The 25,865-nt window shown below is 41.4% G+C and overlaps 1 protein-coding gene across 1 annotated transcript in view; it reads right to left on the bottom strand.

Annotated features, from left to right (window-relative positions):
• LOC116976201 (kinesin-like protein KIF28P) overlaps positions 1 to 25,865 on the bottom strand; it is a 50,786-nt gene continuing 24,921 nt past the window's right edge. The window contains exons 11-24 of the mRNA XM_033025877.1: positions 25,511 to 25,632; positions 24,166 to 24,256; positions 22,094 to 22,154; positions 20,827 to 20,950; positions 18,302 to 18,446; positions 16,313 to 16,419; positions 15,702 to 15,809; positions 14,332 to 14,606; positions 13,244 to 13,378; positions 10,827 to 10,993; positions 9,192 to 9,304; positions 2,333 to 2,477; positions 518 to 690; positions 1 to 257 (exon numbers count right to left, since the gene is read on the bottom strand). Of these exons, the coding sequence (XP_032881768.1) occupies positions 99 to 257; positions 518 to 690; positions 2,333 to 2,477; positions 9,192 to 9,304; positions 10,827 to 10,993; positions 13,244 to 13,378; positions 14,332 to 14,606; positions 15,702 to 15,809; positions 16,313 to 16,419; positions 18,302 to 18,446; positions 20,827 to 20,950; positions 22,094 to 22,154; positions 24,166 to 24,256; positions 25,511 to 25,632 (1,925 nt within the window). The 3' untranslated portion in view covers positions 1 to 98. The remainder of the gene's footprint in view (positions 258 to 517; positions 691 to 2,332; positions 2,478 to 9,191; positions 9,305 to 10,826; positions 10,994 to 13,243; positions 13,379 to 14,331; positions 14,607 to 15,701; positions 15,810 to 16,312; positions 16,420 to 18,301; positions 18,447 to 20,826; positions 20,951 to 22,093; positions 22,155 to 24,165; positions 24,257 to 25,510; positions 25,633 to 25,865) is intronic.

Genomic DNA, 25,865 nt, shown 5'->3' with positions numbered 1-25,865 from the left:
ATCTGGATATACTTTATTGAAATAGAAATGTTTCACATCAGCTCGTCATTCTTTTTCCAACCCCAGAGTGGATTCATTTGATAGTACAGAGCCTGGCTTCATCTGGTCTTGCAGTGCTCTCCTTTTTTTTTCTTAACAATGACACTGACATCATTTTTCAGTGCATTTATGCAAGATTCAAGGTGATCCCCGAAATCCTTTATCCCTTGAGTTTGCTTGTGGAGATGTATCCGCAGTGATTCCACATCATCATCCTCCTATAAAAGACATACAATAACTGCAATTATTGCAGATAAGGAAATCTTACATAGTTGAATTACTGCCTCACCTCAAAACACATCACAAATAAGATTGGAAATGTAAAACCAGAGGAATTGCAGTCACAATCAGTCAACTATATCACTGAGCTAAAAAGCACAATGGAATCAATACATTCTACAAGATGCACAATTTGTGGCATTTGGCAATAATTTTTGTGTGTAAGAGGGTGTAAGAACTGAATTTGGGTGGTACATACCGGTGGTTGATGGCACCTCAGTTCTAATAGTTGGCTTTGCACTCTGTTTATACTTTTGTAAAATGTTTTCAGTGCCTTAGCAAAGTCAACCTCACAGCTGACCTTCGATGTGCTCCTCCAGCATAAGAGATGTGCATTCATTTGCTGGAAAGATTTCTCTCCAGGTCTTGAGGCTAGAGACATGAAACCAAGGGAGGGAATTTTTTTCAATAACAATAGCAGAGCAAAATTCAATAACAATAGCAGAATTCAGCTCTGGATAGTTGCCCTGACGGGCTGTTATATTTTCCTTACAGCCTGGCTTTCTGCCAACTGCTTTGCTACTGTACCCCAATCTTACAAATTGGGAGGCACCCTTTTCTAAATAACAGTTTAAATATTTCAGATCCTGTTGGGCATAGGCCAACGATATGAGAGCAATTGGGAAGTTAAGTCAGTGCTTTCCCCCCCCATAAAAGATAGTGCCATTCGGGACATCCAAACAATCTTTTGAAACCTGGGTATAAGAGATAACTGGATTGATAAAGGCCAACCATGATCTAATTCATTGGAGAACAGATGCTAGTGTCAAAAAAAAACCCTCGTCTACATCGACCTATTACCTGCCATGCATTGCCCTGCCTCTCCTCTTTTCCAGCTTTCTTCTCCCCTCTAACAATTAGTCTGAAAAAGGGTCTCAACCCGAAACGTCACCTGTCCACGTTCTCCAGAGATTCTCCCTGACCTGCCGAGTTATGCCAGCACTTTGTGTCCTGCTAGTGGCTAAGTGAGCTTTCTAAACCAATGAAGATGAATGTGATTTTTATTATTAATTTGGCTGTGAAGTGCAACTATTGTACAGAAACCTTCGAAATGTTGTAGGTACCACGTCCCATGCAACCTGCTCCCCCACAATGTGATTACATTTTTTTTTAAAATGTCCCTTTAGACAGTTGTTGTAGTCCTTTGGATACAGGGCATTGGCTGGAAGACCCTGCTGCACGAACAAAATAACTATGTGCATTTACAATTACTTAATGAGAAAAGTAGGAACAAAGACATTGTAAAACATTTGATAGTGATTCCTTATTACTAAGTGTGTACTGTGACACTATAGCCCATGAGAGGGAAAAGTAATACTGTTCAAGGGATTTATTGTTAGAAATTTCCATTAAAACTATTTTTAAACAAATTGAAAAGTTGTTGGAATTTTTAATGGTTTGAGAAAGTGATGCATCATTTCACATCGCAATTACTAATGAACTGTCAAATGGAATGCATGAACCTTGCAAAGGTTAAAGAAAGCAGGTTTAACAGGAAGTATTATTATAGTTAAACTATGTTTCAATCATTTGACTTTTATTCATTTGGATTATATTTGGCTTGATTTATTGTAAGTGATTTGATAGACTAGATGCACAATGGAGCAGTATTTTAAAATTTGTTATTGGCAAATTAGGATTGAAATCAAGCAACAATTTTTCCACACCAAGATTAGTGGAAGTCGGAAACACTTTTCCTACTTCCCAGAAGGCGTGATTACTGAGTCAGTTGAAGTTTCAAATTCAAAACTGATGGACTGATCTAGGCTAAGGCTCCAAAGTAATGCTGTACAGATGGCCATTATCTAACAAAATGGTAGAGCTGACTTGAATGACCGAATGGTTTAATCCTGATGGTGTGAAATTGAATCTTAGGTTCCATGGTTTATATTAAACAGAATTTGATCCTGTATTTCATTTATATGTAGAGAACAGAATATTATCCAGCGCGATTCTTTTGCAACCTGAATTAATTTGCAGCAGGCACGAAAGTCGATCGTCACTTCTTTATTACCATCATTCATCATTTTCTTTATGGTGGCCTTCAAGCTGACATTGTCCTTTCTTAAGGTTCCGTTGATGTCCCTCAACAGATCAGTCTCTTGCTCCAACTTTGATAACTTAATGTAAAGTTCAGAGAGCTGGTCATCTCTCACCTCCTACAAATTGGGCAATAATTTTGACCATGAATTGTTGCAGCACACAATCTATTGTTGTTATCAGTTTCTAATTTAAGTTTCAAGCACAGCACAACATGAATATTACAAATATAATCTCGTCAAATAGACATATAAACCTTCTCGTTTTTGGACCTTTGGTAACAAGTGGTCTGTTCGATTGAATTAGTGTTTTACACTTTATTTGTACAAAGACCAAAAAAAAATCTTTAGTGTTGCATATTTTAGTTAGAATTACCTTGACTGATATTCTCTACCCTCGTCCTTGATACTGCATTTACATTAAAAATTCCTTATACTTTAGTCACATTTAAAATTCTAGCAGAATGGCCAGAGCCAGAGGATTTGTAAACTTTTAAAGAGCAAAACAGAAGATAACTAAAAAGGCAATACGGGGAGAAAAGATGAGGAACGAAGATAAGCTATCCAAGAATATAAAGGAGGATAGTAAAAGCTTCTTTAGGTATGTGAAGAGGGGAAAAAAATAGTTAAGACCAAATTTGGACCCTTGAAGACTGAAACAGGTGAATTTATTATGGGAAACAAGGAAATGGCAGACGAGCTGAACAGGTACTTGGGATCAGTCTTCATTAAGGAAGACACAAACAATCTCACTGATGTACTAGTGGCCAGAGAATCTAGGGTGACGGAGGAACTGAAGGAAATTCGCATTAGGCAAGAAATGGTTTTGGGTAGACTGATGGCTGATAAATCCCCAGGGCCTGATGGTCTGCATCCCAGGGTACTTAAGGAAGTGGCTCTAGAAATCATGGATGCATTGGTGATCATTTTACAATGTTCTATAGATTCAGGATCAGTTCCTGTGGATTTGAGGATAGCTAATGTTATCCTGCTTTTTAAGAAAGGCAGGAGAGAGAAAACGGAATTATAGACCAGTTAGCCTGACATCGGTGGTGGGGAAGATGCTGGAGTCAATTATAAAAGATGAAATAGCGACACATCTGGATAGCAGTAACATGATCGGTCTGAGTCAGCATGGCTTACGAAGGGGAAATCATGCTTGACTAATCTTCTGGAATTTTTTGAGGATGTAACTAGAAAAATGGACAAGGGAGAGCCAGTGGATGTAGTGTACCTGGACTTTCAGAAAGCATTTGATCATAGGAGATCAGTGGGCAAAATTAGGGAACATGGTATTGGGGGTAGGGTACTGACATGGATCGAAAATTGATTGGCAGACAGGAAACAAAGAGTAGGGATTAACGGGTCTATTTCAGAAAGGAAGGCAGTGACTAGTGGGGTACCACAAGGCTCGATGCTGGGACCGCAGCTATTTACAATATACATTAATGATTTAGATGAAGGGATTAAAAGTAACATTAGCAAATTTGCAGCTGGGTGGAAGTCTGAACTGTGAGGAGGATGCTATGAGGATGCAGGGTGACTTGGACAGGTTGAGTGAGTGGGCAGATGCACGGCAGATGCGGTTTAATGTGGATAAATGTGAGGTTATCCACTTTGGTGGCAAAAGCAGGAAGGCAGATCTGAATGGTGTCAAGTTGGGAAAAGGGGAAGTACAACGAGATCTGGGGTCCTTGTTCATCAGTCACTGAAAGTAAGCATGTAGGTACAGCAGGCAGTGAAGAAAGCGAATGGCATGTTGGCCTTCATAACAAGAGGAGTTGAGTAAAGGAGCAAAGAGGTCCTTCTGCAGTTGTACAGGGCTCTATTGAGACCACAAATGGAGTATTGTGTGCAGCTTTGGTCTCCAAATTTGAGGAAGTACATCCTTGCCATTGAGGGAGTGCAGCATAGGTTCACGAGGATGGCGGGACTGTAATATGTTGATAGAATGGAGCAACTGGGCTTGTATACTCTGGAATTTAGAAGGATGAGAGGAGATCTTAAGGGTTTGGACACGCTAGAAGCAAGAAACATGTTCCCGATGTTGGGGTTGTCCAGAACCAGGGGCCAAAGTTTAAGAATAAGGGGTAAACCATTTAGAACGGAGATGAGGAAAAACATTTTCTCAGAGGAATATGTGGAATTCACTGCCTCAGAAGTGGAGGTCAATTCGCTGGATGCTTTCAAGAGAGAGTTAGATAGAGCTCTTAAAGATAGCGGAGTCAGGGGATATGTGGAGAAGGCAGGAACGGGGTACTGATTGTGGATGATCAGCCATGATCACAGTGAATGGCGGTGCTGGCTTGAAAGGCCGAATGGCCTACTCCTGCACCTATTGTCTATTGGTTATAATGGAAAACATCCCATTAGCATATTTGATTATTTAGTCCATCATTGCCTCTTTATTTGTTCCATTTAACACTTAAATGTCAGCCATAAATCATATTCAGCCTTTTAATGCAAATTATTGCTGTTAAGAGTATAAATTTACATCAATCCACTAAAAGTAAACCGAGTATTTCAAAATGGGTGCTACAAGTTCCTACGTCTCTAATATTTATCCTGCTTTTGCAACCTCTCCAAGCGGCTAGCATGGAAACACTGTATTATACTGAATTAAATTGATCTGTAGCAATTAGTTATTCTGCAGTTAGATCATAGGACTACAGCAAAGGAACAGACTCTTTAGCTCTGGATGTCTGCATCGACCCTGATGCCAATCTAAAGTAACCCCATCTGCCTGCACATGGTCCATATTCTCTCTATTTCTTGTCTGTTCATGTATCTGTCTAATTGACTTGTAAATATTCCTAATGTATCTGTTTATACCACTTGGGCATTTCAGGCATCTACCACACTCCATGTAAAAAAAAAAACTTGACCAGCACATCTCCTTTAAACTTGGCACCTATCACCATAAAACAATGTCCTCTTGAGCCAGAGTGATACAGTGTGGAAACAGGCTCTTCGGCCCAACTTTCCCACCTGCCTTTGTTTCGTCCATATCCCTCCAAACCTGTCCTGTCTATAGAAACATAGAAAATAGGTGCAGGAGTAGGCCATTCGGCCCTTCGAGCCTGCACCACCATTCAATATGATCATGGCTGATCATCCAACTCAGTATCCTGTACCTGCCTTCTCTCCATACCCCCTGATCCCTTTAGCCACAAGGGCCACATCTAACTCCCTCTTAAATATAGCCAATGAACTGGCCTCAACTACCTTCTGTGGCAGAGAGTTCCAGAGATTCACCACTCTCTGTGTGAAAAATGTTTTTCTCATCTCAGTCCTAAAGGATTTCCCCATTATCCTTAAACTGTGACCCCTTGTCCTGGTCTTCCCCAACATCGGGAACAATCTTCCTGCATCTAGCCTGTCCAACCCCTTAAGAATTTTGTAAGTTTCTATAAGATCCCCCCTCAATCTTCTAAATTCTAGCGAGTACAAGCCGAGTCTATCCAGTCTTTCTCCATATGAAAGTCCTGACATCCCAGGAATCAGTCTGGTGAACCTTCCCTGTACTTCCTCTATGGCAAGAATGTATTTCCTCAGATTTGGAGACCAAAACTGTACGCAATACTCCAGGTGTGGTCTCACCAAGACTCTGTACAACTGCAGTAGAATCTCCCTGCTCCTATACTCAAATCCTTTTGCTATGAATGCTAACATACCATTCGCTTTCTTCACTGCCTGCTGCACCTGCATGCCTACATTCAATGACTGGTGTAACACGACACCCAGGTCTCGTTGCATCTCCCCTTTTCCTAATCGGCCACCATTTAGATAATAGTCTACTTTCCTGTTTTTGCCACCAAAGTGGATAACCTCACATTTATCCACATTATACTGCATCCGTCATGCATTTGCCCACTCACCCAGCCTATCCAAGTCACCTTTGCAGCCTCCTAGCATCCTCCTCACAGCTAACACTGCCCCCCAGCTTCGTGTCATCCGCAAACTATGTACCTGTCTAACTGTTTCTTAAACGTTAGCATAGTCCCAGCCTCAACTACCTCATTTGGCAGCTTGTTCCATACACCCACCACCCTTTGTGTGAAAAGGTTAACCCCTCAGATTCCTATTAAATCTTTTCCCCTTCACCTATGCCCTCTGGTCCTCGATTCACCTACTCTGGACAAGAGACTCTGTGCATCTACCTGATCTATTCCTCTCATCATTTTATACACCTCTATAAAATCATCCCTCATCCTCCAGCGTTCCAGGGAATAGAGTCCCAGCCTACTCACCCTCTCCCGATAGCTCAGACCCTCTAGCCCTGGCAACATCCTCGTAAATCTTCTCTGTACCCTTTCCAGCTTGACAACATCTTTCCTATAACATGGTGCCCAGAACTGAACACAATCCTCTAATTGTGGTCTCACCAACGTCTTATACAACTGAAACATAACCTCCCAACTCCTATACTCAATACTCTGACTGATGAAGGCCAATGTGTCAAAAGCCTTTTTGACTACTTCATCTACCTGCAACACGACCTTCAAGGAACTATGCACCTGCACTCCTAGATCCCTCTGCTCTACAACACTACCCAGAGCCCTACCATTCACTGTGTAGGTCTTGCCCATGTTAGACATCACAAAATGCAACACCTCACATTTCTCTGAATTAAATTCCATCACCCATTCCTCTATTATTTGATATTTCCATCCTGTGAAAAAGACTCTGACCATATACCCGAGCTATGTCTCATACTTTGTTCAGGTTCCCTATTTAGCCTCCGATGCTCCAGTGAAAACGTCCACGTTTGTCCAACATAGCTAATACTCTCTACCTGAGGCAACATCCCGGCCTTGTGTCACCACTTTCTTTCCTCACCCCAAAGTGCCTTTGTCCATCAATGCTCCTGCATTCCTCTTGCATTTGACCTCCCAAAATGCAACAACACGACCATGTCCAGATTAAACTCCACCTGACAACCTTTCCCACTGTTTGCACTTCCTCCAATTTATATGATAAAACTAGACCAAGTGGGACCGTTTGGGCTCTGTTCCCCCAACGCAATATTCCACCACTCACCCGTTCCCCCAATGCAATATTCCACCACTCACCCATAGCTCCCAACTGCACAGGTGTGGCTCATTTCCACTCATCCCCCAGCACTCCCTCCCCTCCCCTTCACCCTCCCTCTTCTTTCCCCTCTCAACCCTTACCCATTCCTTCCCTCACCTCTCCCTCCCTCTCCTTTCCTCTCTCAGTCCCTCCCTCCCTAACCCCTCTCCCCTCCCTAACCCCTCCTCTCCATCTATCTCCATGCTCCCCGACTCCTCACCTCTCCCCATCCCACTCCCCCAGTGAACACAATGTTTAAATAAAATTTCTCCTCCATCCCTTCCCCACTCCCTCCCTCACTTCTCCTTTCCCCGACCCTCAGTCACTGCCTCCCTCCATAACCCCTCTCGCCTCCCTACCCCCCTTGACGTCATTGTGAGATGGAAGCTGCTTTTTTAAAACAAATGTAAATGAGATCCCGTTCTGATGTCATTGTGGGGTGGATCACTCCTGATGGGCAGTTTATGTAAATGCGATCCCATTGTGACATCATAGCTGTAACTGCCACTGCAAGTTCCAGTGATTTTTCTCAAACTGGATTTTGGAAAGTTAAAAATGTGAATAACTTGTAAAATATATCATCAATCTGAACAAAACTTGATACAACACACCACAGGACAACTGTAAGGTGGGCCATAAATTATAGCGCTATCCTGTAATTTCAGTCATGACAGACAAACAAACAGAATGGGAGTTTTAGTAATATACTAGACCGAGGGGGACCCGTTGGGTCCTGTCCCCTCAACGTACAGTTGCGGGGGGAGGGCGGCCTGCGGCGTCACACACACGCACACACTAACCACCCACCCCCCACACACACACTAACCACCCCCCCTTGATATTATATTAATATTATTCATTGGCTCCTTTTACCCCATCTCTGCTCTATCTCGAGGACAGAGAGAGTGGGGCAGAGAAAGAGAGAGAGGGGGAGGGAGGGAGGGGGGGGAGAGAGGGCGGGAGAGGAGAGGGGGGAGGGAGGTTGTGAGGGGGAAGGGAGGGGGGGGAGGGAGATGGGGGAGGGAGGGGGAGTGGGGGGAGAGAGAGGGAGGAAGGGGGGGTGGGGGAGAGGAGGGAGGAAGCGGGAGAGGAGGGGGAGGGGAGAGAGAGAAGGAGAGGGCGGACTTGAACTCGGCGAGCGTGCGGCGCGGACAGGGCCGACTGCGAGCGGGCGGCGGGCCTCGGGCAGCTCTTGGGACCTCTCGGGACCTCTGAAGCTCTCGGAAGCCCAACCAAATTACTGCGTGTTCAGCGGCTTCAATCCAGAGCCCTGGGGGGGAGGGCAGCTGGGCTGTGGGCGGGGTGGGTGCTGCGGACAGCCGGCCGAGTGTGAGTTACGCGGGGGGGGTCGCAGTTCGTGGAAAACAGTGGCCAGCAGGCTGCGCATTGAAAACTGCGCAGCTGGCTGTGAGGAGCAGCCATTGTGACGTCATCAGCTCATTAGCTTTCAAAAATATCTCAGATTTGTGAACAATTTTATTAAAAAACTCAAGAAATACTGAATCAAATTTTCAGATGAGGCGATTTTTGAGATCATGAGGTATATCTATCGGAATATGTACAAATTTCACCGTTAGCGCGTTGTGTTTTCGAGGAGATGTGAATCACAGAAAAACACACAAATACACATACAAATACGTCCACATCCAAGATCAGAGTGTCAATAGTTATATGATATAGATGTGGAAATATATTTTCGAAAGAAAATTACAGGAACTGTTTATTTGCAAAGAAAATGCAGATAAAATAGGGTGTACTTACCCCGCTACCACTACTACGGGGTAGCTGCGATCTCTCGTCGCTATAATCTATAATTATACTGCCTTCATCAGTAATCTCAAAATCACCAGGAAAGACCATTTCCATACAACCTTCTAAAAAAAAAGGGGAAAAAAAAACTTTATAATGATTATAGTGGATAGATTTACGGTCCTTCATTGCCAGGCTGTGCTGCCGATGCCATTCTCAGCGGTCGCCATCAGGCTAGGCTGCCAACGCCACCGCCACCGCCTCCCAGGCAACTTCTATGCCACGCCGAGCCTTACTCGAATGCCGCGACCACAACTCCGCTGATCCCCGCCACCAGGTCAGTTCCGAACCGAGAGTCTGGAGAAGTCCCAAAAGATGATACCTGACCATTGCAACCGCAAGAAATGCAACACTTGTCCCTTTACCTCCCCCCTCGACTCCATTCAAGGACCCAAGCAGTCTTTCTAGGTGCGACAGAGGTTTACCTGCATCTCCTCCAACCTCATCTATTGCATCCGCTGCTCTAGATGTCAGCAGATCTATATCGGTGAGACCAAGCGGAGGTTGGGCGATCGTTTCGCCGAACACCTCCACTCAGTCCGCAAGAACCTACCTGACCTCCCGGTGGCTCAGCACTTCAACTCCCCCTCCCACTCCGAATCTGACCTCTCTGTCCTGGGTCTCCTCCATGGCCAGAGCGAGCAACACCGAAAATTGGAGGAACAGCACCTCATATTCCGCTTGGGGAGTCTGCATCCTGGGGGCATGAACATTGAATTCTCCCAATTTTGTTAGTCCTTGCTGTCTCCTCCCCTTCCTCAGCCCTCCTGCTGTCTCCTCCCATCCCCCAGCCTTCGGGCTCCTCCTCCTTTTTCCTTTCTTCTCCCCGCCCCCCCCCATCCCGATCAGTCTGAAGAAGGGTTTCGGCCCAAAACGTTGCCTTTTTCCTTCACTCCATAGATGCTGCTGCACCCGCTGAGTTTCTTCAGCTTTTTTGTGTACCTATGATACCTGACCTGTTGTGTTACTCTAGCACAGTGTCCATTTGTGTATTAACCTGCATCTGCAGTTGGTTTTTCTACTACTTATACAATGATAATCCCTTACTCAGTTGTGGTGGACAATCAGCAATAATGTACAACATTCTCCCCCACGGTCCATTATAACAAGATTTACTGCACTGATATTCATTTCTGCCAACAAAATTATAGTTACGATAAAAGAAAAAACTACACTTTTATGAGGAATTAAATGGGAGAGGTTCGTCAATGGAACATCAGTTTTGTTCATCTCCACTTTGCAGTTAGTTGGGACTTAGACTGTTTGAAATTAAAGCAAATTAATTTAATTGAGACATAAGACCTTCAGCAGCTCATACATACTACTCTGGAGAGTCTGCCAGCCTTGCTGTACCCATTTACAGTCAGTGGGTCAGCCAGAAAGATTAATGGGCACGGTCTAATTTATATGCCAAAAAAGCAAAAAATAAATTCCAGATGCTGTAAATCTTCTTACCGCTTGGTTGAAAACCAATATTCTGAGGGGAGAGGTTTCTGGCTTTAATTCATTTGTGTCAATTATTTGCTTTCAACAGGCCCATTTCCCCCAACAAGGAAACATGAAAACATATCTAGATTTTTTAATTACCTTGTAAACCCCAGAGTTGCAGAACCAGGGCATGATTTTGCAGATAGTTTAGTAACTCCTGTGACACACACTTGACAGTGAACTGCATCATGTGATCAATTCTTGCATTTACTGTGTTCCAAACAGGGTCCGAGTGGAAAGCATATGGATGGTTCAGTGCATGATATCTGAAAAAGATTAGCATGCAATTATTTTTTTTTCTTATCCCTAGGCCATAAGATCATCAGGTGTTTTTTTATAGTGATGCATCAATTCTGGAATAGAGATTTAGAAATGCACTGTCACTTAAAAGATATTCTGGTAATTCTGTTCCACAACATTTACAATTGATGTCTGATGTTGAATAAGCAGATTATCTTTTTTCAGGTATTAAAGTTATAAAAGTGGAATGTTTGGTATATTCTATTCATTTCAGATCCTCAAGATCTCTCGGTGGTCAAAACAAACTGGATTTGTATTATGAGTTAGCTGATAGGGTATCTGGAAATGCCTCCGTGGTGGAAATGGAAGCAGATACAATAGTGGTGCTTAAGAGGTTTTTGGATAGGCATATGGATATGCAGGGAATGGAGGGATATGAATCACATGCTGGCAGAGGGGATTAGTTTAACTTGGCATCATATTCAGTATAGAAATTGTGAGCCAAAGGATCTATTCCTGTGCTGTACTGTCCTTACTGGACAAGGAGGTTGCTTTTAGTGTTTTCATCAAATAGAGTTAAGCAGCTTATGAATGAACACTGTTGGATATCTACAGCTAGATTCCCAAGAATGCACAGCTAATAGAAGTAAATATCACAAGAGCAAAAAGGTATAGTGAGTGTAGTATAATCATTAGTAACCTAATAATAATAATAACAACAACAACCTAAAAATGTAACACAAAATTGTGAAGATTGAGGTATAGACGCCATACTGAGCTCAAAATCTATGATGAGCGTTCTCAGTTTTTGCATTATTAATAAAACCAATTTACTCCCTCCCCTCTCCCCTTTATACATTACTTTCAACAAATAAAAATGCTCCAGAACTGTTCATTGAAAAAATAAAATACCTCGGGGAGTTAATCAAAGAAGGAGGTATTAACAAGTGGGGCAGAAGGGTTCTGAAGGTAATTCTAGAGCATCTAGTTCTTGGAAGGTATAATTCATTGGTGGACTCATTACACCGGGAGATGCTGAAGAGTTTTCAGTTAGAGGTGTAACTCCTTCATGGCTGGAGGAGGTTACAAAGACAGAGAATGGCAAAGCCATGAAGATAATGAGAAACAAGGATGAGAATTTTAGGATTGAGGCTTTGCTAAATCAACAAGCACAAGAGTAATAAACAGTGGGGGTGGTGTTACTTGGGATATGGCAAAAAAAGCTTTTGATACCCTAAATTTATAGAAAATAGGATGGCTGACCAATGGAATAGTTGTTTTGAGGTAACAAAAGTATGGACGAGGGCTTCAGTGGTTTATGAACTTTACAAAGTAGGAGTGAGATGACAATGGGAATATTAAAAAGGTGACATTAACGGTTCTGCGGATGTGAGGTCAGTACTTAGCTCAGGCGTTAATGTGACACCAGACCAGCATCATTAACATTTTGGTTCAGTTTCTGAGTACATAGTTAGGGAACAGAAATTGTAAAAGGGATGGAAGATGATGATTTTGGTCTTCCTTTTAGTTGGACGATATTTTTCACCATCTAGTCTGGAATATTGAATAAATAGTCAGAGGGTCAAGAGGGGAATTAGGAAGGTTGATGGAATATGGAGGAGTACAAAATTTATTGCAAGGTGGTGAAGTATAGATGTAAGGGCATTTTGGTGCAACTTTACAGGAGACCACAGCTGGAGTTCTGCATGCAATTTTGATCTCACTTTTTTTTTTAAATGGGTATGCTTTTAGTGGAGGCAATGCATAGAAGGTTAATTAGATTGTTACTCAGGGATAAGGTGGTGATGGTATGTACAGAGTTGAGCAGTTGGCCTGTACTAATTAGAGTATCAAAGAATGCAAGATGATCTAATTGAAACAAAAGTTTCTAAGGTGGAATATCAATAGAGGCATCTAGAACAAGGGTTGTCCATTTCAAATGAAGATGAAGAGAACATTCTTCTCTCAGAAGGTTGTGCATCTTTGGAATTACTTATTCTAGACAAGTGGAGGTCAAATTATTGAATACATTCATGGTGGAAATTGTCAGACATTTGAACCTTGCTAGATTCAAGGAGTATGGGGAGATAATGAGAAAATGGTATTGAAGCCAATCAGCGATGTTTTTACTGAATGGTGGAACAGATTAGAGGGGGCAGTAAGTCTACCCCTGCTCCTGGTTTCATATGTAGGTGAACATGCAATTTGTATTTTATCACTTTATCATTTGTTATCAAAATGCTCAAGATTTTGTTTTAACAGAAGGAATTTCTCACAAAATCTGAATTCCTCTTTTGATGTTCTGTTTCAGCCATTTGATCCCTAGGCATTGAGTTATCTGAACTTGAAAATCCAGCCTGTGCCCCACCAACTCAGTGGGATCAATAAGCACCTCCTCTTCACCCAGATTTCTGCAAAAAAAGTTCCAGTTAACTTAAAATTCCCAAAAGGCTATGAAAACAATGTTTTCACTGTATCTCTGTACATATGACAATAATAAACCAAGGGCAATTATACTACAGGTACAGTTAGAGATTAGTAATTCCCACGAGCGATATGGTGTCCCCAGACCAGACCTATACAATTGGTTTAACAGCACATTCGCACAAAATGACATGGTGCACTTACATTTGAATTCAAAATGCTGATTGTTTTCATTGGCCCAGATTGACTCTGGTCACGACCAACCCACTGTTGGATTGGCCTGGCACCACTTTATCTGGATATGGAAGGTCCTGACTTTTCCCCCTTCCCTCCCCACCAACCCCAGAGATTCACTCTTGTCAAAGGCTTCTTAACTGTTTTAAACATATCTGACGGAAACATTCAAATAATTAAAAAAATATTTATTGAAAACGCCATTAAACATTAACATATATTGTTAAATATTTCAATGAAGGAAAATAAAATTAAATAATTCAAACACTTATCCACACGTGTCTCCTTCCACAGTATAGGGAATCCCATTTAAAGGATAGAATCACCATTCGTACTGTAGTCAGCCATAGTGTAAAGCTGAGGGGCGAAGCAAATGTTGAAAGTGAGCTGAGCCATGAACCGCTCCGGGTTGCTAGTTCCCCATGGAACCGCCTTTATTTGGGCCATATGTGATTGAACATGTTTCACACTGAAGTTAAAAGGGATACTTATGAATTAAACATATTTACTTTCTAAATAAAAGTTTACTTCTGGCCTTTTTGTAGTTAGGCTGCAGAACCAGACTGAAGTAAACTCCAAAAACAATCACAGCCTGTTTGGTAAGATTTTCCAAGCATGTTCTTGGTGGATGTGGAAAAATGCAATATATTTTTGTTCCAACAGTTATTTTTAAAAGAAAAACAGACAGGTTAATTCTAAAACTTACTGTCCGCTTGGGTTGCATGGTACCAGGTTCATCTGTAAAGTAGCCTCTTCTTTTCCCTGGGAATTATGAAACTCCACATGTTCCTCTAGTGCAATACAGTAGTTCAGAGACTGGAGCCAGACGTAAGCTGTACCTAAGTGAACAGCTTCAATAGGATCCCAGAATGGATCACTCTCTCTGTCCACAGAAATATTCTCCCCATCAACAAAACGCTGATACACGTCTTCCATGATGAACTTCCTGTTCACAAACTTGGCTTTTGACCAGAACCATATCTGTAACAATGAAGAAGCATTTGGATCAATCCTTCTAAAAATTTACCCAACACAGAAGAGAATATCTGATAATTGGATACATTCCTTTCATTGCTGAGGCATAGAACATAAAAGCAAAGAAGCCATGGTAGACTTTATAAAACACTGGTTAGGACACAGCAAATACATTGCATGTGATTCTGATAAATTATGACGAGAGTGTAATAATACTTTAGGGATGATTTAATTGAACTGGGCAGAAGAAAATTAGCTACAAGAAAAGAGTGGGTAAGCTGAGACTGATTTTCAGTAACATGCCACACAGCACCAGAGATGTGGTTTCACGTGCTACTGGGAGTTAGATGTGGCCCTTGTGGCTAGAGGGATCAGGGGGTATGGAGAGAAGGCAGGTAAGGGATACTGAGTTGGATGATCAGCCATGATCATATTGAATGGCGGTGCAGGCTCGAAGGGCCGAATGGCCTACTCCTGCACCTATTTTCTATGTTCTGGTGTGATGTTTGCACATTCTCCCTGTGACCATGTGCATTTGCTCTCACGTCCCAAAGATGTGCGGGTTTTTAAGGTTATTTTGGCCTGTGTAAAATTCCCTTTAATGTGCAGGGAGTGGTTGAGAAAGTGGGATAATATAGAACTAGTGTGAATGTGTCATCGATGGTCAGCAAGGAATCGGTGGACCGAATGGCCTGTTTTCTGTGCTGTATCCCTAAACTAAAATAAGGTTGATTGAAAGGAGATGTACTCAAGATGTGCAGTGTGCAAGAAAAGAATGAACAAGAAGAACCACCTATTTCATTTATTATTACAGCCTTGGAGCAGGAATTAAGGATTATTGCAGATATGTGGACAAATTGAATGAAAAGCAACGCATGTCAAATTCTCTTTAATGGTAACCTTTTTCCTTAGCCTTTCACGTTTAACTATTCTCTTCTACAGCCACCAAAGTAACTTAACCTTGATAATTAATGGCATTGAGGGAGGAAAATACATTTTTAATTGGGAAGGTGTAGAAAAATAAGGGAAAGGTCTTAGGAACTGTTTTCGTAGTGAGATGTCATTGGCAACAAAGAATGACATGAATGACTTCCTTCTTACCTGATCAGTTACTTTGTTTGTCACCTTCACTATCACTTCCTTTGCCAGGTCAGAGCCTCTTGAGTCTGTTAAAGCCAAATTTTTCACTTCCAGTTCAAAGCTTAGATCCTGTTATTGTAAAATTCAAATTGTACTTCACATTTTGAAAATAAGATTACCCTCAAAAGTTTTCAACAAATCCAAGACAGATCTTGGGAGCCTAACCTCAGATGCGTCTTTAGTGCAACACTGAGGAAGTACCACTCTGTTGCAGGTGCTACATTTTAGACATAACATTAATTTGGTTACCATGTGAACACAGGACAAACTATGCTACCATTGTGTGAACTAGAAGCATTATTATTTTTGAACACCATCATCAAAAACAGAATTTAACTCATTAATTTACTGCATATGAAAGCATAATGTGCAGGAACAGGTTCTATCAAATTTGCCTCCAAAAGAACGTTGACATAATTGGTTGAAAAAATTATTTAGGATGTCTGAAGAACATGAGAGTTATTAGATAAATGCAGGCTCTTCCAGTTTTGCACTAATGTATGAGATACTGCCTGCCCAAATGAAGAGAAAGATGAAGAGATCCCGACAAGGTAGAACGTTTGAGAGATTACCTTATTTAACTCTCTACTGATCTGGTTTGCTTCTGCCACCATTGGTTTCACTCTGATGTAATCTTGGAACACAGCAAGCACACTTGGGTCTACACTTCTGTTGTGACCTGGTCAATGGATAATGAGGAACTCATTAAAGCATCAAAACTCCTTGTCCAATAATCTTCAACTGGTGGCCCAAGCCACCAGACCAGACCTAAAGCAGTAATGCATTTGCATTTATAGCCAATTAAGAAAGGCAGTCCATGACTGCAATATTTCAATTACATTTCAAGTCCAAGTCAGTTTTATCTGCCAGCATATAGTCAAGATCTACAACCCCATAGATAGACGCTAAACTCAGGAGTAACTCAAAGGGTCAGGTAACGTCTCTGGAGAAAAGGAATAGGTGACGTTTCGGGTCGAGACCCTTCTTCAGACCCATTCTACAACCATTCATCTTTATTCTACAACCTAGTAGCTGGTTATATATAATGTATTGAAAAATGATCTCTAATTGACAAAATTACTGATGCTGTCCAAAAATTCTATGTAACTACCACTGACATAGATTTTTTTTAAAGTTATAGCTGACCAGACATTAAGGTGTCCAGATTACTCCCATTACCCAGTCTTGTAGGTTGCAGCTCAAAGTGCTGATCTAAACATGATGAAGGTTTCTGACTCCTCTAGGCTTTAAAGTAGCACAATTCAGAGCTCCACTACACTTCAGCTGAAACATTTTTCTTTTACAATCCTACAATTAATTTATGCCTTTGTATCCATGTTATAGATCCAAGATAAATAAATTATTTCAGATCACTTTTAATGTGAAATTTCATGATACGAGTTCAAAGGAATTCATTAGGTTTTAGGATTTTCTTCATACCTATATTTTTAGAACAATGCTTATGGGAAAAGGAGAACTTTTGCCAGTCAATATGTATTCCAGTTACTTGAGAAAGTTCCATAAGCTCAATGCTGGTTGTGTGTACAAAGATATGCTGGTAGATAAATTGCCCCTGTAAATCGACCTTCAACTGGTGATGTGGCAAAACAATCAGTTGGTGGGAGAGAGAATGAATTGTGCCAGCTTACTCACCATTCTCCTGTGCTGCGAGTGCAACAAGTTTTGTTCAGATCGTTGGTATATTGTAAAATTTATTAAGGTTTAAAAATCGTAAAAACCGCGCATGTGCAGATTTCTCAGTCGCCGCCACGCAGATTGGTCTCCTCTCCTGTCAGTCAGGAACTGGCATAATCGCCGCACTGATTGACTGTGTCTGCTGTCAATCGGCTGGAGGTCGCCATGGTGAAGGAGTGGTGGAGGGGGGAGGGGGAGGAGGGAGGGAGGTGGGAAAAGAGGAAGGGAGTGGGGTAGAGGTGGTGGAGTGCAGGGGGTAGAAGGGGTCTGGGGTGATGGGCAAGATGGGATACAGGGGGAGTAGAGTGAGTGGGGGACAGGGAGGGGTGGATTTGATGGGAGGGGGATAGGCGTGAGTGGTGGAGTATTGCGTTGGGGAACAGGTTGCATTGGGGGAACTGTGAGTGGTGGAATATTGCGTGGGGAACGGTTGCGTTTGGGTAACCAGGCCTCCAAATGGGTCCCACTTAGTCTAGTATACCTCTAATAAGGTCACTGCTCAACCTTCACTCCAGTAAAAACTGCCCCAACTTATCCCCAACCTCCCCTTTCCAGCTTAATTACATTCTTCATGTAGCTAAGCAATGTGAACTGCACAGAATATACCAAGTGTGGTCTCATTAACAACGTAGTTATAAAATTATACCCCAACTCTAGTACTCATAACCCTGACCAATAAAGATTAATGTGCCTTATTCTCCTCACTGCCCTGCCATGTCAGCACTTACAAGGAACTATGTATCGGCAGCTATGTATAGCTATTCTATAACGATCTCTAGAGCGCTGTTATTCACTGAGTATGAAATCAATAATTATGATATATAATCAGGCTCTAAAGATTATTACACCATTTCTTGACGACTTACCCAGAGCATCTCTGTCAAAGCCTTCTACTGCTGCCAACTCCGACTGGAAAAAATCATAGTCATATCTGCTCAATTCCTCATCATTGCGTTCGCATGGATATCCCACATAAAGATAAGTGCTGTTGGATCCCAGAATAAGTCGGTCCTGAAGGAAATAACTAAAATATAAGACTTGTTTTTCATTGAAATGTTCTCAATGCAAAAACAATTGGGGGAAAAAAACAATAATTCAATCTCATCTGTTATGTTTGTGCAGTTGCTGATCATAAGATCATCAGTGATGGGAGCAGAATTAGGCCATTCGGCCCCTCAAGTCTACTCTGCCATTTAATCATGGCTGATCAATCTCTCCCTCCTAACCTCATACTCCTGCCTTCTCCCCATAACCTCTCACACCCGTACTAATAATAATAATGGATGGGATTTATATAGCGCCTTTCTAATACTCAAGGCGCTTTACATCGCATTATTCATTCACTCCTCAGTCACACTCGGTGGTGGTGAGCTACTTCTGTAGCCACAGCTGCCCTGGGGCAGACTGACGGAAGCGTGGCTGCCAATCTGCGCCTACGGCCCCTCCGACCACCACCAAACACTCACACGCAGGCAAAGGTGGGTGAAGTGTCTTGCTCAAGGACACAACGACAGTATGCACTCCAAGCGGGATTCGAACCGGCTACCTTCCGGTTGCCAGCCGAACACTTAGCCCATTGTGCCATCTGTCGTCCCGATACTAATCAAGAATCTATCTATCTCTGCCATAAATATATCCGTGTTTAAGAAGGAACTGCAGATGCTGGAAAATTGAAGGTAGACAAAAATGCTGAAGAAACTCAGCGGGTAGCATCTATGGAGCAAAGGAAATAGGCAACTTTTCGGGTCGAGACCCTTCTTCAGACTACCCATAAATATATCCATAATGTCTACCCATAAACATATCCACTGACTTTGCCTCCACAGCCCTCTGTGGCAAAGAATTCCACAGATTCACCACCTTCTGACTAAAGAAATTAATCTTCATCTCCTTCCTAAAAGAACGTCCTTTAATTCTGAGGCTATGACCTCCAATCCTAGACTCTCCCCACTAGAGAAAAGTGTCAGCCGATATTATAACCAACCAGGTTAGGGATTTGGTATAATATTACAATTTCTTGAATTTCCACACTGCGCACACAGAGGATTACATATTCTGACAATAGCCATGGATTCACCAGGAATTAAGTGTACTTATTTATGATAAGTACACTTTCACACAGAGAGTGGTGAATCTCTGGAATTCTCTGCCACAGAAGGTAGTTGAGGCCAGTTCATTGGCTATATTTAAGAGGGAGTTAGATGTGGCCCTTGTGGATAAAGGTATCAGGGGGTATGGAGAGAAGGCAGGTACAGGATACTGAGTTGGATGATCAGCCATGATCATATTGAATGACGGTGCAGGCTCGAAGGGCCGAATGGCCTACTCCTGCACCTATTTTCTATGTTTCTATAATTAATTTTATTAATAATAATTTAGTGTAGAAATTAAAGTTATTGCATCATAAGGATAAATATCAGGATCATTTAAGAATATCTCCCATTGTTGCAAAATATTGTAATCAGAAAGAAATCTGTTTGATCAGGCAGGGGATGTCAGCATGTACACTTAATATTAATTTATCCTCTCCTGAATTATTCTTTTTTTTTTTTTTTTTTTAATCTGAGCGCTTGATTCCCATTTTGTAAGGAATAGTCTTAACTAATAACTGAAGCAATACCATGCTCATGGATATGAACATTGCTGTTGCTGAAAAACCTATGCATTAGTATATAGACAAATGCAGAATAAGGACAATATTCTGCAATACAGTATTTAGCTTGAACAGTTTCTGTCCAGCTCTTATCAAGCAACTGAACGGTTCTCTCGTCAGCTAGAGTGTGGTTCTGCCGTCCCATTTACCTCATTGGAGACCTTCAAGCAATCTTTAATCAGACTTTATTAGACTTCAATGTTATGCCTTGCGCTAAATGTTTACCCTTTATCCTTTATCTGTGTGCTGTGGGTGGCTTGATTGTATTCTTGTATAGTCTGTGACTGGATAGATCACAAACAAAAATATTTCTGTGCACCTCGGTGACATGTGACAATAATAAACTCAGTGGAATATCTCAGTGACATCTCTTTCAATCTTGTACAGTGCCCTGTCAATTAAGTTTAATCAATGTCTCAATACAAAATATTTTATACCGTACGATAGTGTATAAGATGATCTTGCAAAATATTTAGAGATTGTTGTCATTCACAGAGGAACCCAGTCGCAACAAAGCCTAAATGGGTGGGATTAGGTCCAAAACAATGAACTTTCACTAGATATAGAATTGTGCAGTTTTCTAAGCTTTCATTAGGACTTGTTATCTCACTTGTTTTAAAAGTGTAAGAAAAGTTTTTACAATATACGATGTTGAAGGAAGACCATACTGTGGACTCTTTTCACAGATTGGAATACCACAAGCTGCAAGAACAATAACTTGAAGAGTGAGAGACCTACCAAATGTCTAAGCTGAACTTTAGTACGAACGAGGACCCCATTTAAAATCACTCTGGCCTGTCCATGTGGCTCCAGCGTTACTTTGCTGTCCTGGTTTGTGATGATGGCATGTTTATCAGCAATACTGTGCAAGAAAAATTACATGCAATGGCCAAATAAACCATATTCACGCAAGGAATAAATACACAGAACATCAGATTACATTGAACAGAAAATGTAACTGTGGGATGTAAAACGTCACTCAAATACACATCAAGCCAATGTTGTTGCTCACTCATGGATCACTATTTAAAACATTTACCACATTGTCTATGAATGGTAATAATCTCATTCTCTTTGTGACTATTTTAAATTCACAACTCCTTATCAATGATCCCGCAACCAAATGAAAGGTTTTGCCTCAATTACTCTATCATAACCCTTAGCAATTTTAACAAAACTCTTAAGTCGTCTCTCCTGCAGTCTCCGGATGTTGTTACTTTTCAAAATTATCATGCAGTGCTTTAATTAAGTCACAACACCTACTTTTGATGATTTTATGTCCATTCTACACTGAACCCATTGAATATTACCCATCCTATAGCAGTTTTTCAGCAATAGTTTATTCATGTTCTTAATACATTTTGTCTTCATGTACATTAATCTTCTGCTGACAAAACTGGTGTTCTAAACTTTTTTGCCTTTATATTCATTCACAAGTAATTATTGGAAATTGTTTATTTGAACCCCTACCATAGCCCTGTTTGCCCGATTACCTTTGCATCTTTTCACAATTAATGTACACTTATCAAAATATTCCACACAGAATTATATATGTGGCTTGCAGCCCCTTCTGTAAATAATACCAGGCGCGACTCACGGATGCAGCACAGCTGAGTCAGGTTCTGCCTTCCCCTGATAATCACATCAGCAGCAAACCTGGTCAGTGATGAGAAACGCCATCATCTCTGTGATGCTGATGGAACTGTACCCCTTCCCACGGGACATTATGAATAATTCACCCTCAACGACCAGTCGATTTTAAAACTGTTTCATCTTGTTCGATATCGTCAGTGATACCAAGTCTGGCCCCAACTGAGCTTTGAGGTTGCACTGTGTAATATCAACATTATATGGACAGTAAACCCTGTATAAGGAGCCCCACATTCACCTATTAATTAATCACTTTCAATAATTAAAAACTATATTGTTACTTGTAGAAATTTCCACTTGGCATTCCACATCATCACTATATTTCTTGAAAATGTTTGTTGAGGTTCCCACATACCCTAAGCCTTTAATAATAATTGCTCGTGGGAAACTTCCGGATTGTCCCACGACACACTCGCCTGCAACAAAACACAGGTATGCCAAGTTATTTCTTCCATTTGAAACGTTAGTGAAGCCATTTAATTCTGTACAACCGGGTAGACACATAACAAGTATGCTGTACACTTGATTGGGCCTATATAACTGGAGTTGAAAAGAATGAGAAACCTATAACATTGTAACATGGGGTGGAGGTGAGGTGGACATGGGGTGGACAGAGAGGATGTACCCGACATCTATCCAGTTCAGAACCAGCTGTCACCATCCCAAGGTACGGGGTATGCATCTTCAAAGATTAGGAATCTTGTTGTAATTCAAACAAGATTAGGAGAAATGTATAAACCCAGAAGCAGGTGAACTTGTGGAATTCTCTGCCGAGAAATAAGTGAAGGTTAAGTCATCAAATACATTCGAGAAGTAGGTAGGTATATTTCATCATGGTCAATGGATATGAAGAAAGGAGGAACAGGATACTGAAGTGAATGATCAATCATGATCACAGTGAACAGAAGTAGAGATAGAATGGCATAATCCTGCTTCTTTTCGTCATGTTGAGTGGAAGTAATACTTAAACCAGAAGTTAATCTTCCCTTTGTGAAAAATAAAAGCAATTACTGACAGTTACGAAATGTTTAACTGCTTTGCTTCCGATGTTGTTTTATCCACAGAGGTAACCAATCAATTTGACACCTGACATTTTGTTGCTTTTATTCCTGTTTGGCCTTAAATTCTTGGCCCATGGAATTGAATCAGTGTCTAAAAGCTGTGGCGTAAAATTGTCAGTGCTTGGTCAGGCACCAGTAGTCATGAATTTAATGGGATCGGCAATCATCTGGAGTTTTGATAAGCACCTCCACACCATGTCACACCTGGGATCATCCTCCATCTGTTGGAATAAGTTTCCCACTTTTCATAAACAGACAGGGATGGATCGGGACAGCACAGTTCAGGATGATTGGTGTAGTTAAGGGTCATGACTTGATTTCTGAGAATTTACACAATAGTGGTTTTACTATGAATCATGTCAAGATGAGAGAGAGAGGGACTTTCAATTTCAAATTGAGTTTTTGTCTCAACTTTATACCTTTGAAATTGAGTACAACACCAATTTAAATAAATATTGGAAGATGGTTAGGAGACCACTAGGAGACCAGCAGCTGAAGCGAGAGAACCCAAGTTAACAAGGTAGGGGTAAGTTTAGCATCAGCTTAATTTCTTACAAATCTGACATGATCCCAGCACTAACCAGTTTCTAGTTTAAACCACAGCGGTAGGATTGGGAAAGAAGGTCAGTCACTTACCATCACTGTTCAACAGTCCTGATTTCCCACAGCCAAAGTGATAACCAGAATTGTCAGATTCAGCTTTTCCATTATTGCCTGTGGGGCTGAAGTTTCATGCACCCTCTGGACATCTCCAAGATTACTCCCTCCCTGGCCTCCTACCCACTTCCTGACCCTCTTACAATGGTCTTTCCTGGAATGGTCTTTCAACTCAGGTCTTCCTAACCAACAGTCAACTTCAAGAGGTTTTGCTATTAAATCCAGCAGGACCACCATGTTTCTGGGCTGCCCCTGTTGAAACCCCATTGCCTCCAACACAAACCTACAAAAATTGAGGCTTTTGTTTCAAAAGTTTAAAGACTTTTACAATCAGATGTGGAATGATGAATAATTTTTGATCAAATAGTGAGCCATAAAGGGCCATGAGCCAATGTCCATGATAACAAAGACAGCAGGAATAACTGAAAGAGGAGATGTTGGTAGAAAGGCAATATTTGGAAAGACAGAACAGTTGGAAACATCTTCACTATTTCTAAAAAAAAAACAAACACTTTCATGCAGATTCTCCTAAAGGGAAGACCATTTTCTCTCCAGTTCAAAACCAGATATGAGAATGCAGAAATCGATCGTTGATTTGCTTGGAAATGTGTGACAACCCCAACCCGGATGAAGATCAAAATAATAAGAGGGTGCAAGTAAAACCTATACTTAGATCAGTGCAGATCAGCATAGCATTCGAGGCCAGTACCATGCTGGATGAAATGCCTGACCAAGGCAGAGAGCTGTGGATCCACGTTGACATTCGACAGATAGGGGAATAACTGAATCATGAGCTGTTCCTAGAAAACAAATGTGAGAAAGTCAAGTCTAGTCAAATGTATTTTATATGCATATCTATGGTGAGGTACAGGTACAACGAAAATCTTGCTTGCAACAGCATCACAGGCACAGATAACACAAAAACAAACTATAATGAAATTGCACCAAATTTACAAGCCAGCGAAAAGAAAAACACTGCAAAAAGCAAGATTAGTGCAAAATACTGATACTTTCCATTATATCAATAATTCAAACCAACCTGATTAACCTCATCACCACACACTCCTGTCATTTAGTTTAGTTTAGAGATGCAGCATGGAAACAGATCCTTTGGCCCAACAAGTCCATGCCGAACATTGATCTCCTGTTCACACACGTTCTATGTTATCCAACTTTCGAATCACACTAGGGGCAATTTCCAGTGGCCAATTAACCAATAAACCATTACGTCTTTGGGTTATAGGAGGAAACGGAGCACTTGTAGGAAACCCACGCGGTCACAGGGAGAACGTGTAAACTCCACACAGACAGCACCCAAAGTTAGGATTGAACCCGAGTCTCTGCCGTTCTGAGGCATCAACTCCATCAGCTGCACCACTGTGCTGCCCATATCGTGATTAATACATTGGCAAAAACAAACAACGTAACTTTGTGACATCAGAAATAAATGTGGATGTTTCACATTATGAGCACTTTCCTTACATTTCCGATGGTGCTTTAGAACTTCAGCCTTTCTTCGCAATGTTCTGTACAAATCCTCACCTCCTCTCAACCCCCCCCCCCCCCCCCCCCCCCCCCCCCCCACCCTCCGCTGAAGGCATTAATTGGCAGGCTATATAGTGTTGGGATTTATGTCACCGGTTTTCTCCTGAGCCGTAAATGTCCTGTTTTGTTCCAGTGTCTGATGTGCCGCTTGTTAAGTGCCCAGGCAGAAAGTTTTGACTGAATTTTACTAGGCTTTAAGAAGCAGCAGCTTTATATTTAAAGATAGTGTATGTATATTTTTATTAAAACTCACTTTTCATATATGAAAATTATGTCACAGTATTTAAAGAAAATGCTGAATGTTCCATGTCATTTCACCTTATTCTGACGACGTCCTCAGAGATGTTAACTCTTTCTCTCTTTACGCAGATGCTGCCTAACCTAAATAGTTCCAGCATTTTCTTTTTATTTCAGAATTCCAGCAGCTGCAGTGTTTTGTTTTTTGACTGTGCATATATTACTTACCAAGGGTGAATGGACTAGACAGGACTCTCATTGATCATCCTTACCTGCATCAGGTTTGAGTATTGATGTTTCCATTCTTTCTGTGCTTTCTCAAGACGTTGCTCCCAGGATGTCTGAATCTCCAGCATCTGGACCTCATTCTCAACCAAGAGGTGCCGTAACTCCGCTGGTGAGGAAAGGGCAGCACACCTTTGAATGAGATCTAAACGTAATGGTGGAACATGACATAACTCAACAGCGGCAAAGTGTTAGGGATCCATCAGAGGGTGGAAGGGGAAGAATTTATGCTGGTTGAGGACAATTATATCTAACGGTTGGCAGTGGAATGAAGATTACTGAGTGCGGCAGAGAGGATTGAGGAATACTAGTTATGTTTAATCTCATATTTTAAATAATTCT

This window comes from Amblyraja radiata, chromosome 8 (assembly GCF_010909765.2).
Source record: "Amblyraja radiata isolate CabotCenter1 chromosome 8, sAmbRad1.1.pri, whole genome shotgun sequence".
Taxonomy (NCBI): domain Eukaryota; kingdom Metazoa; phylum Chordata; class Chondrichthyes; order Rajiformes; family Rajidae; genus Amblyraja; species Amblyraja radiata.
The sequence above is the reverse complement of the archived record's forward strand: the minus strand, read 5'-3'. Positions and strand labels throughout refer to the sequence as shown.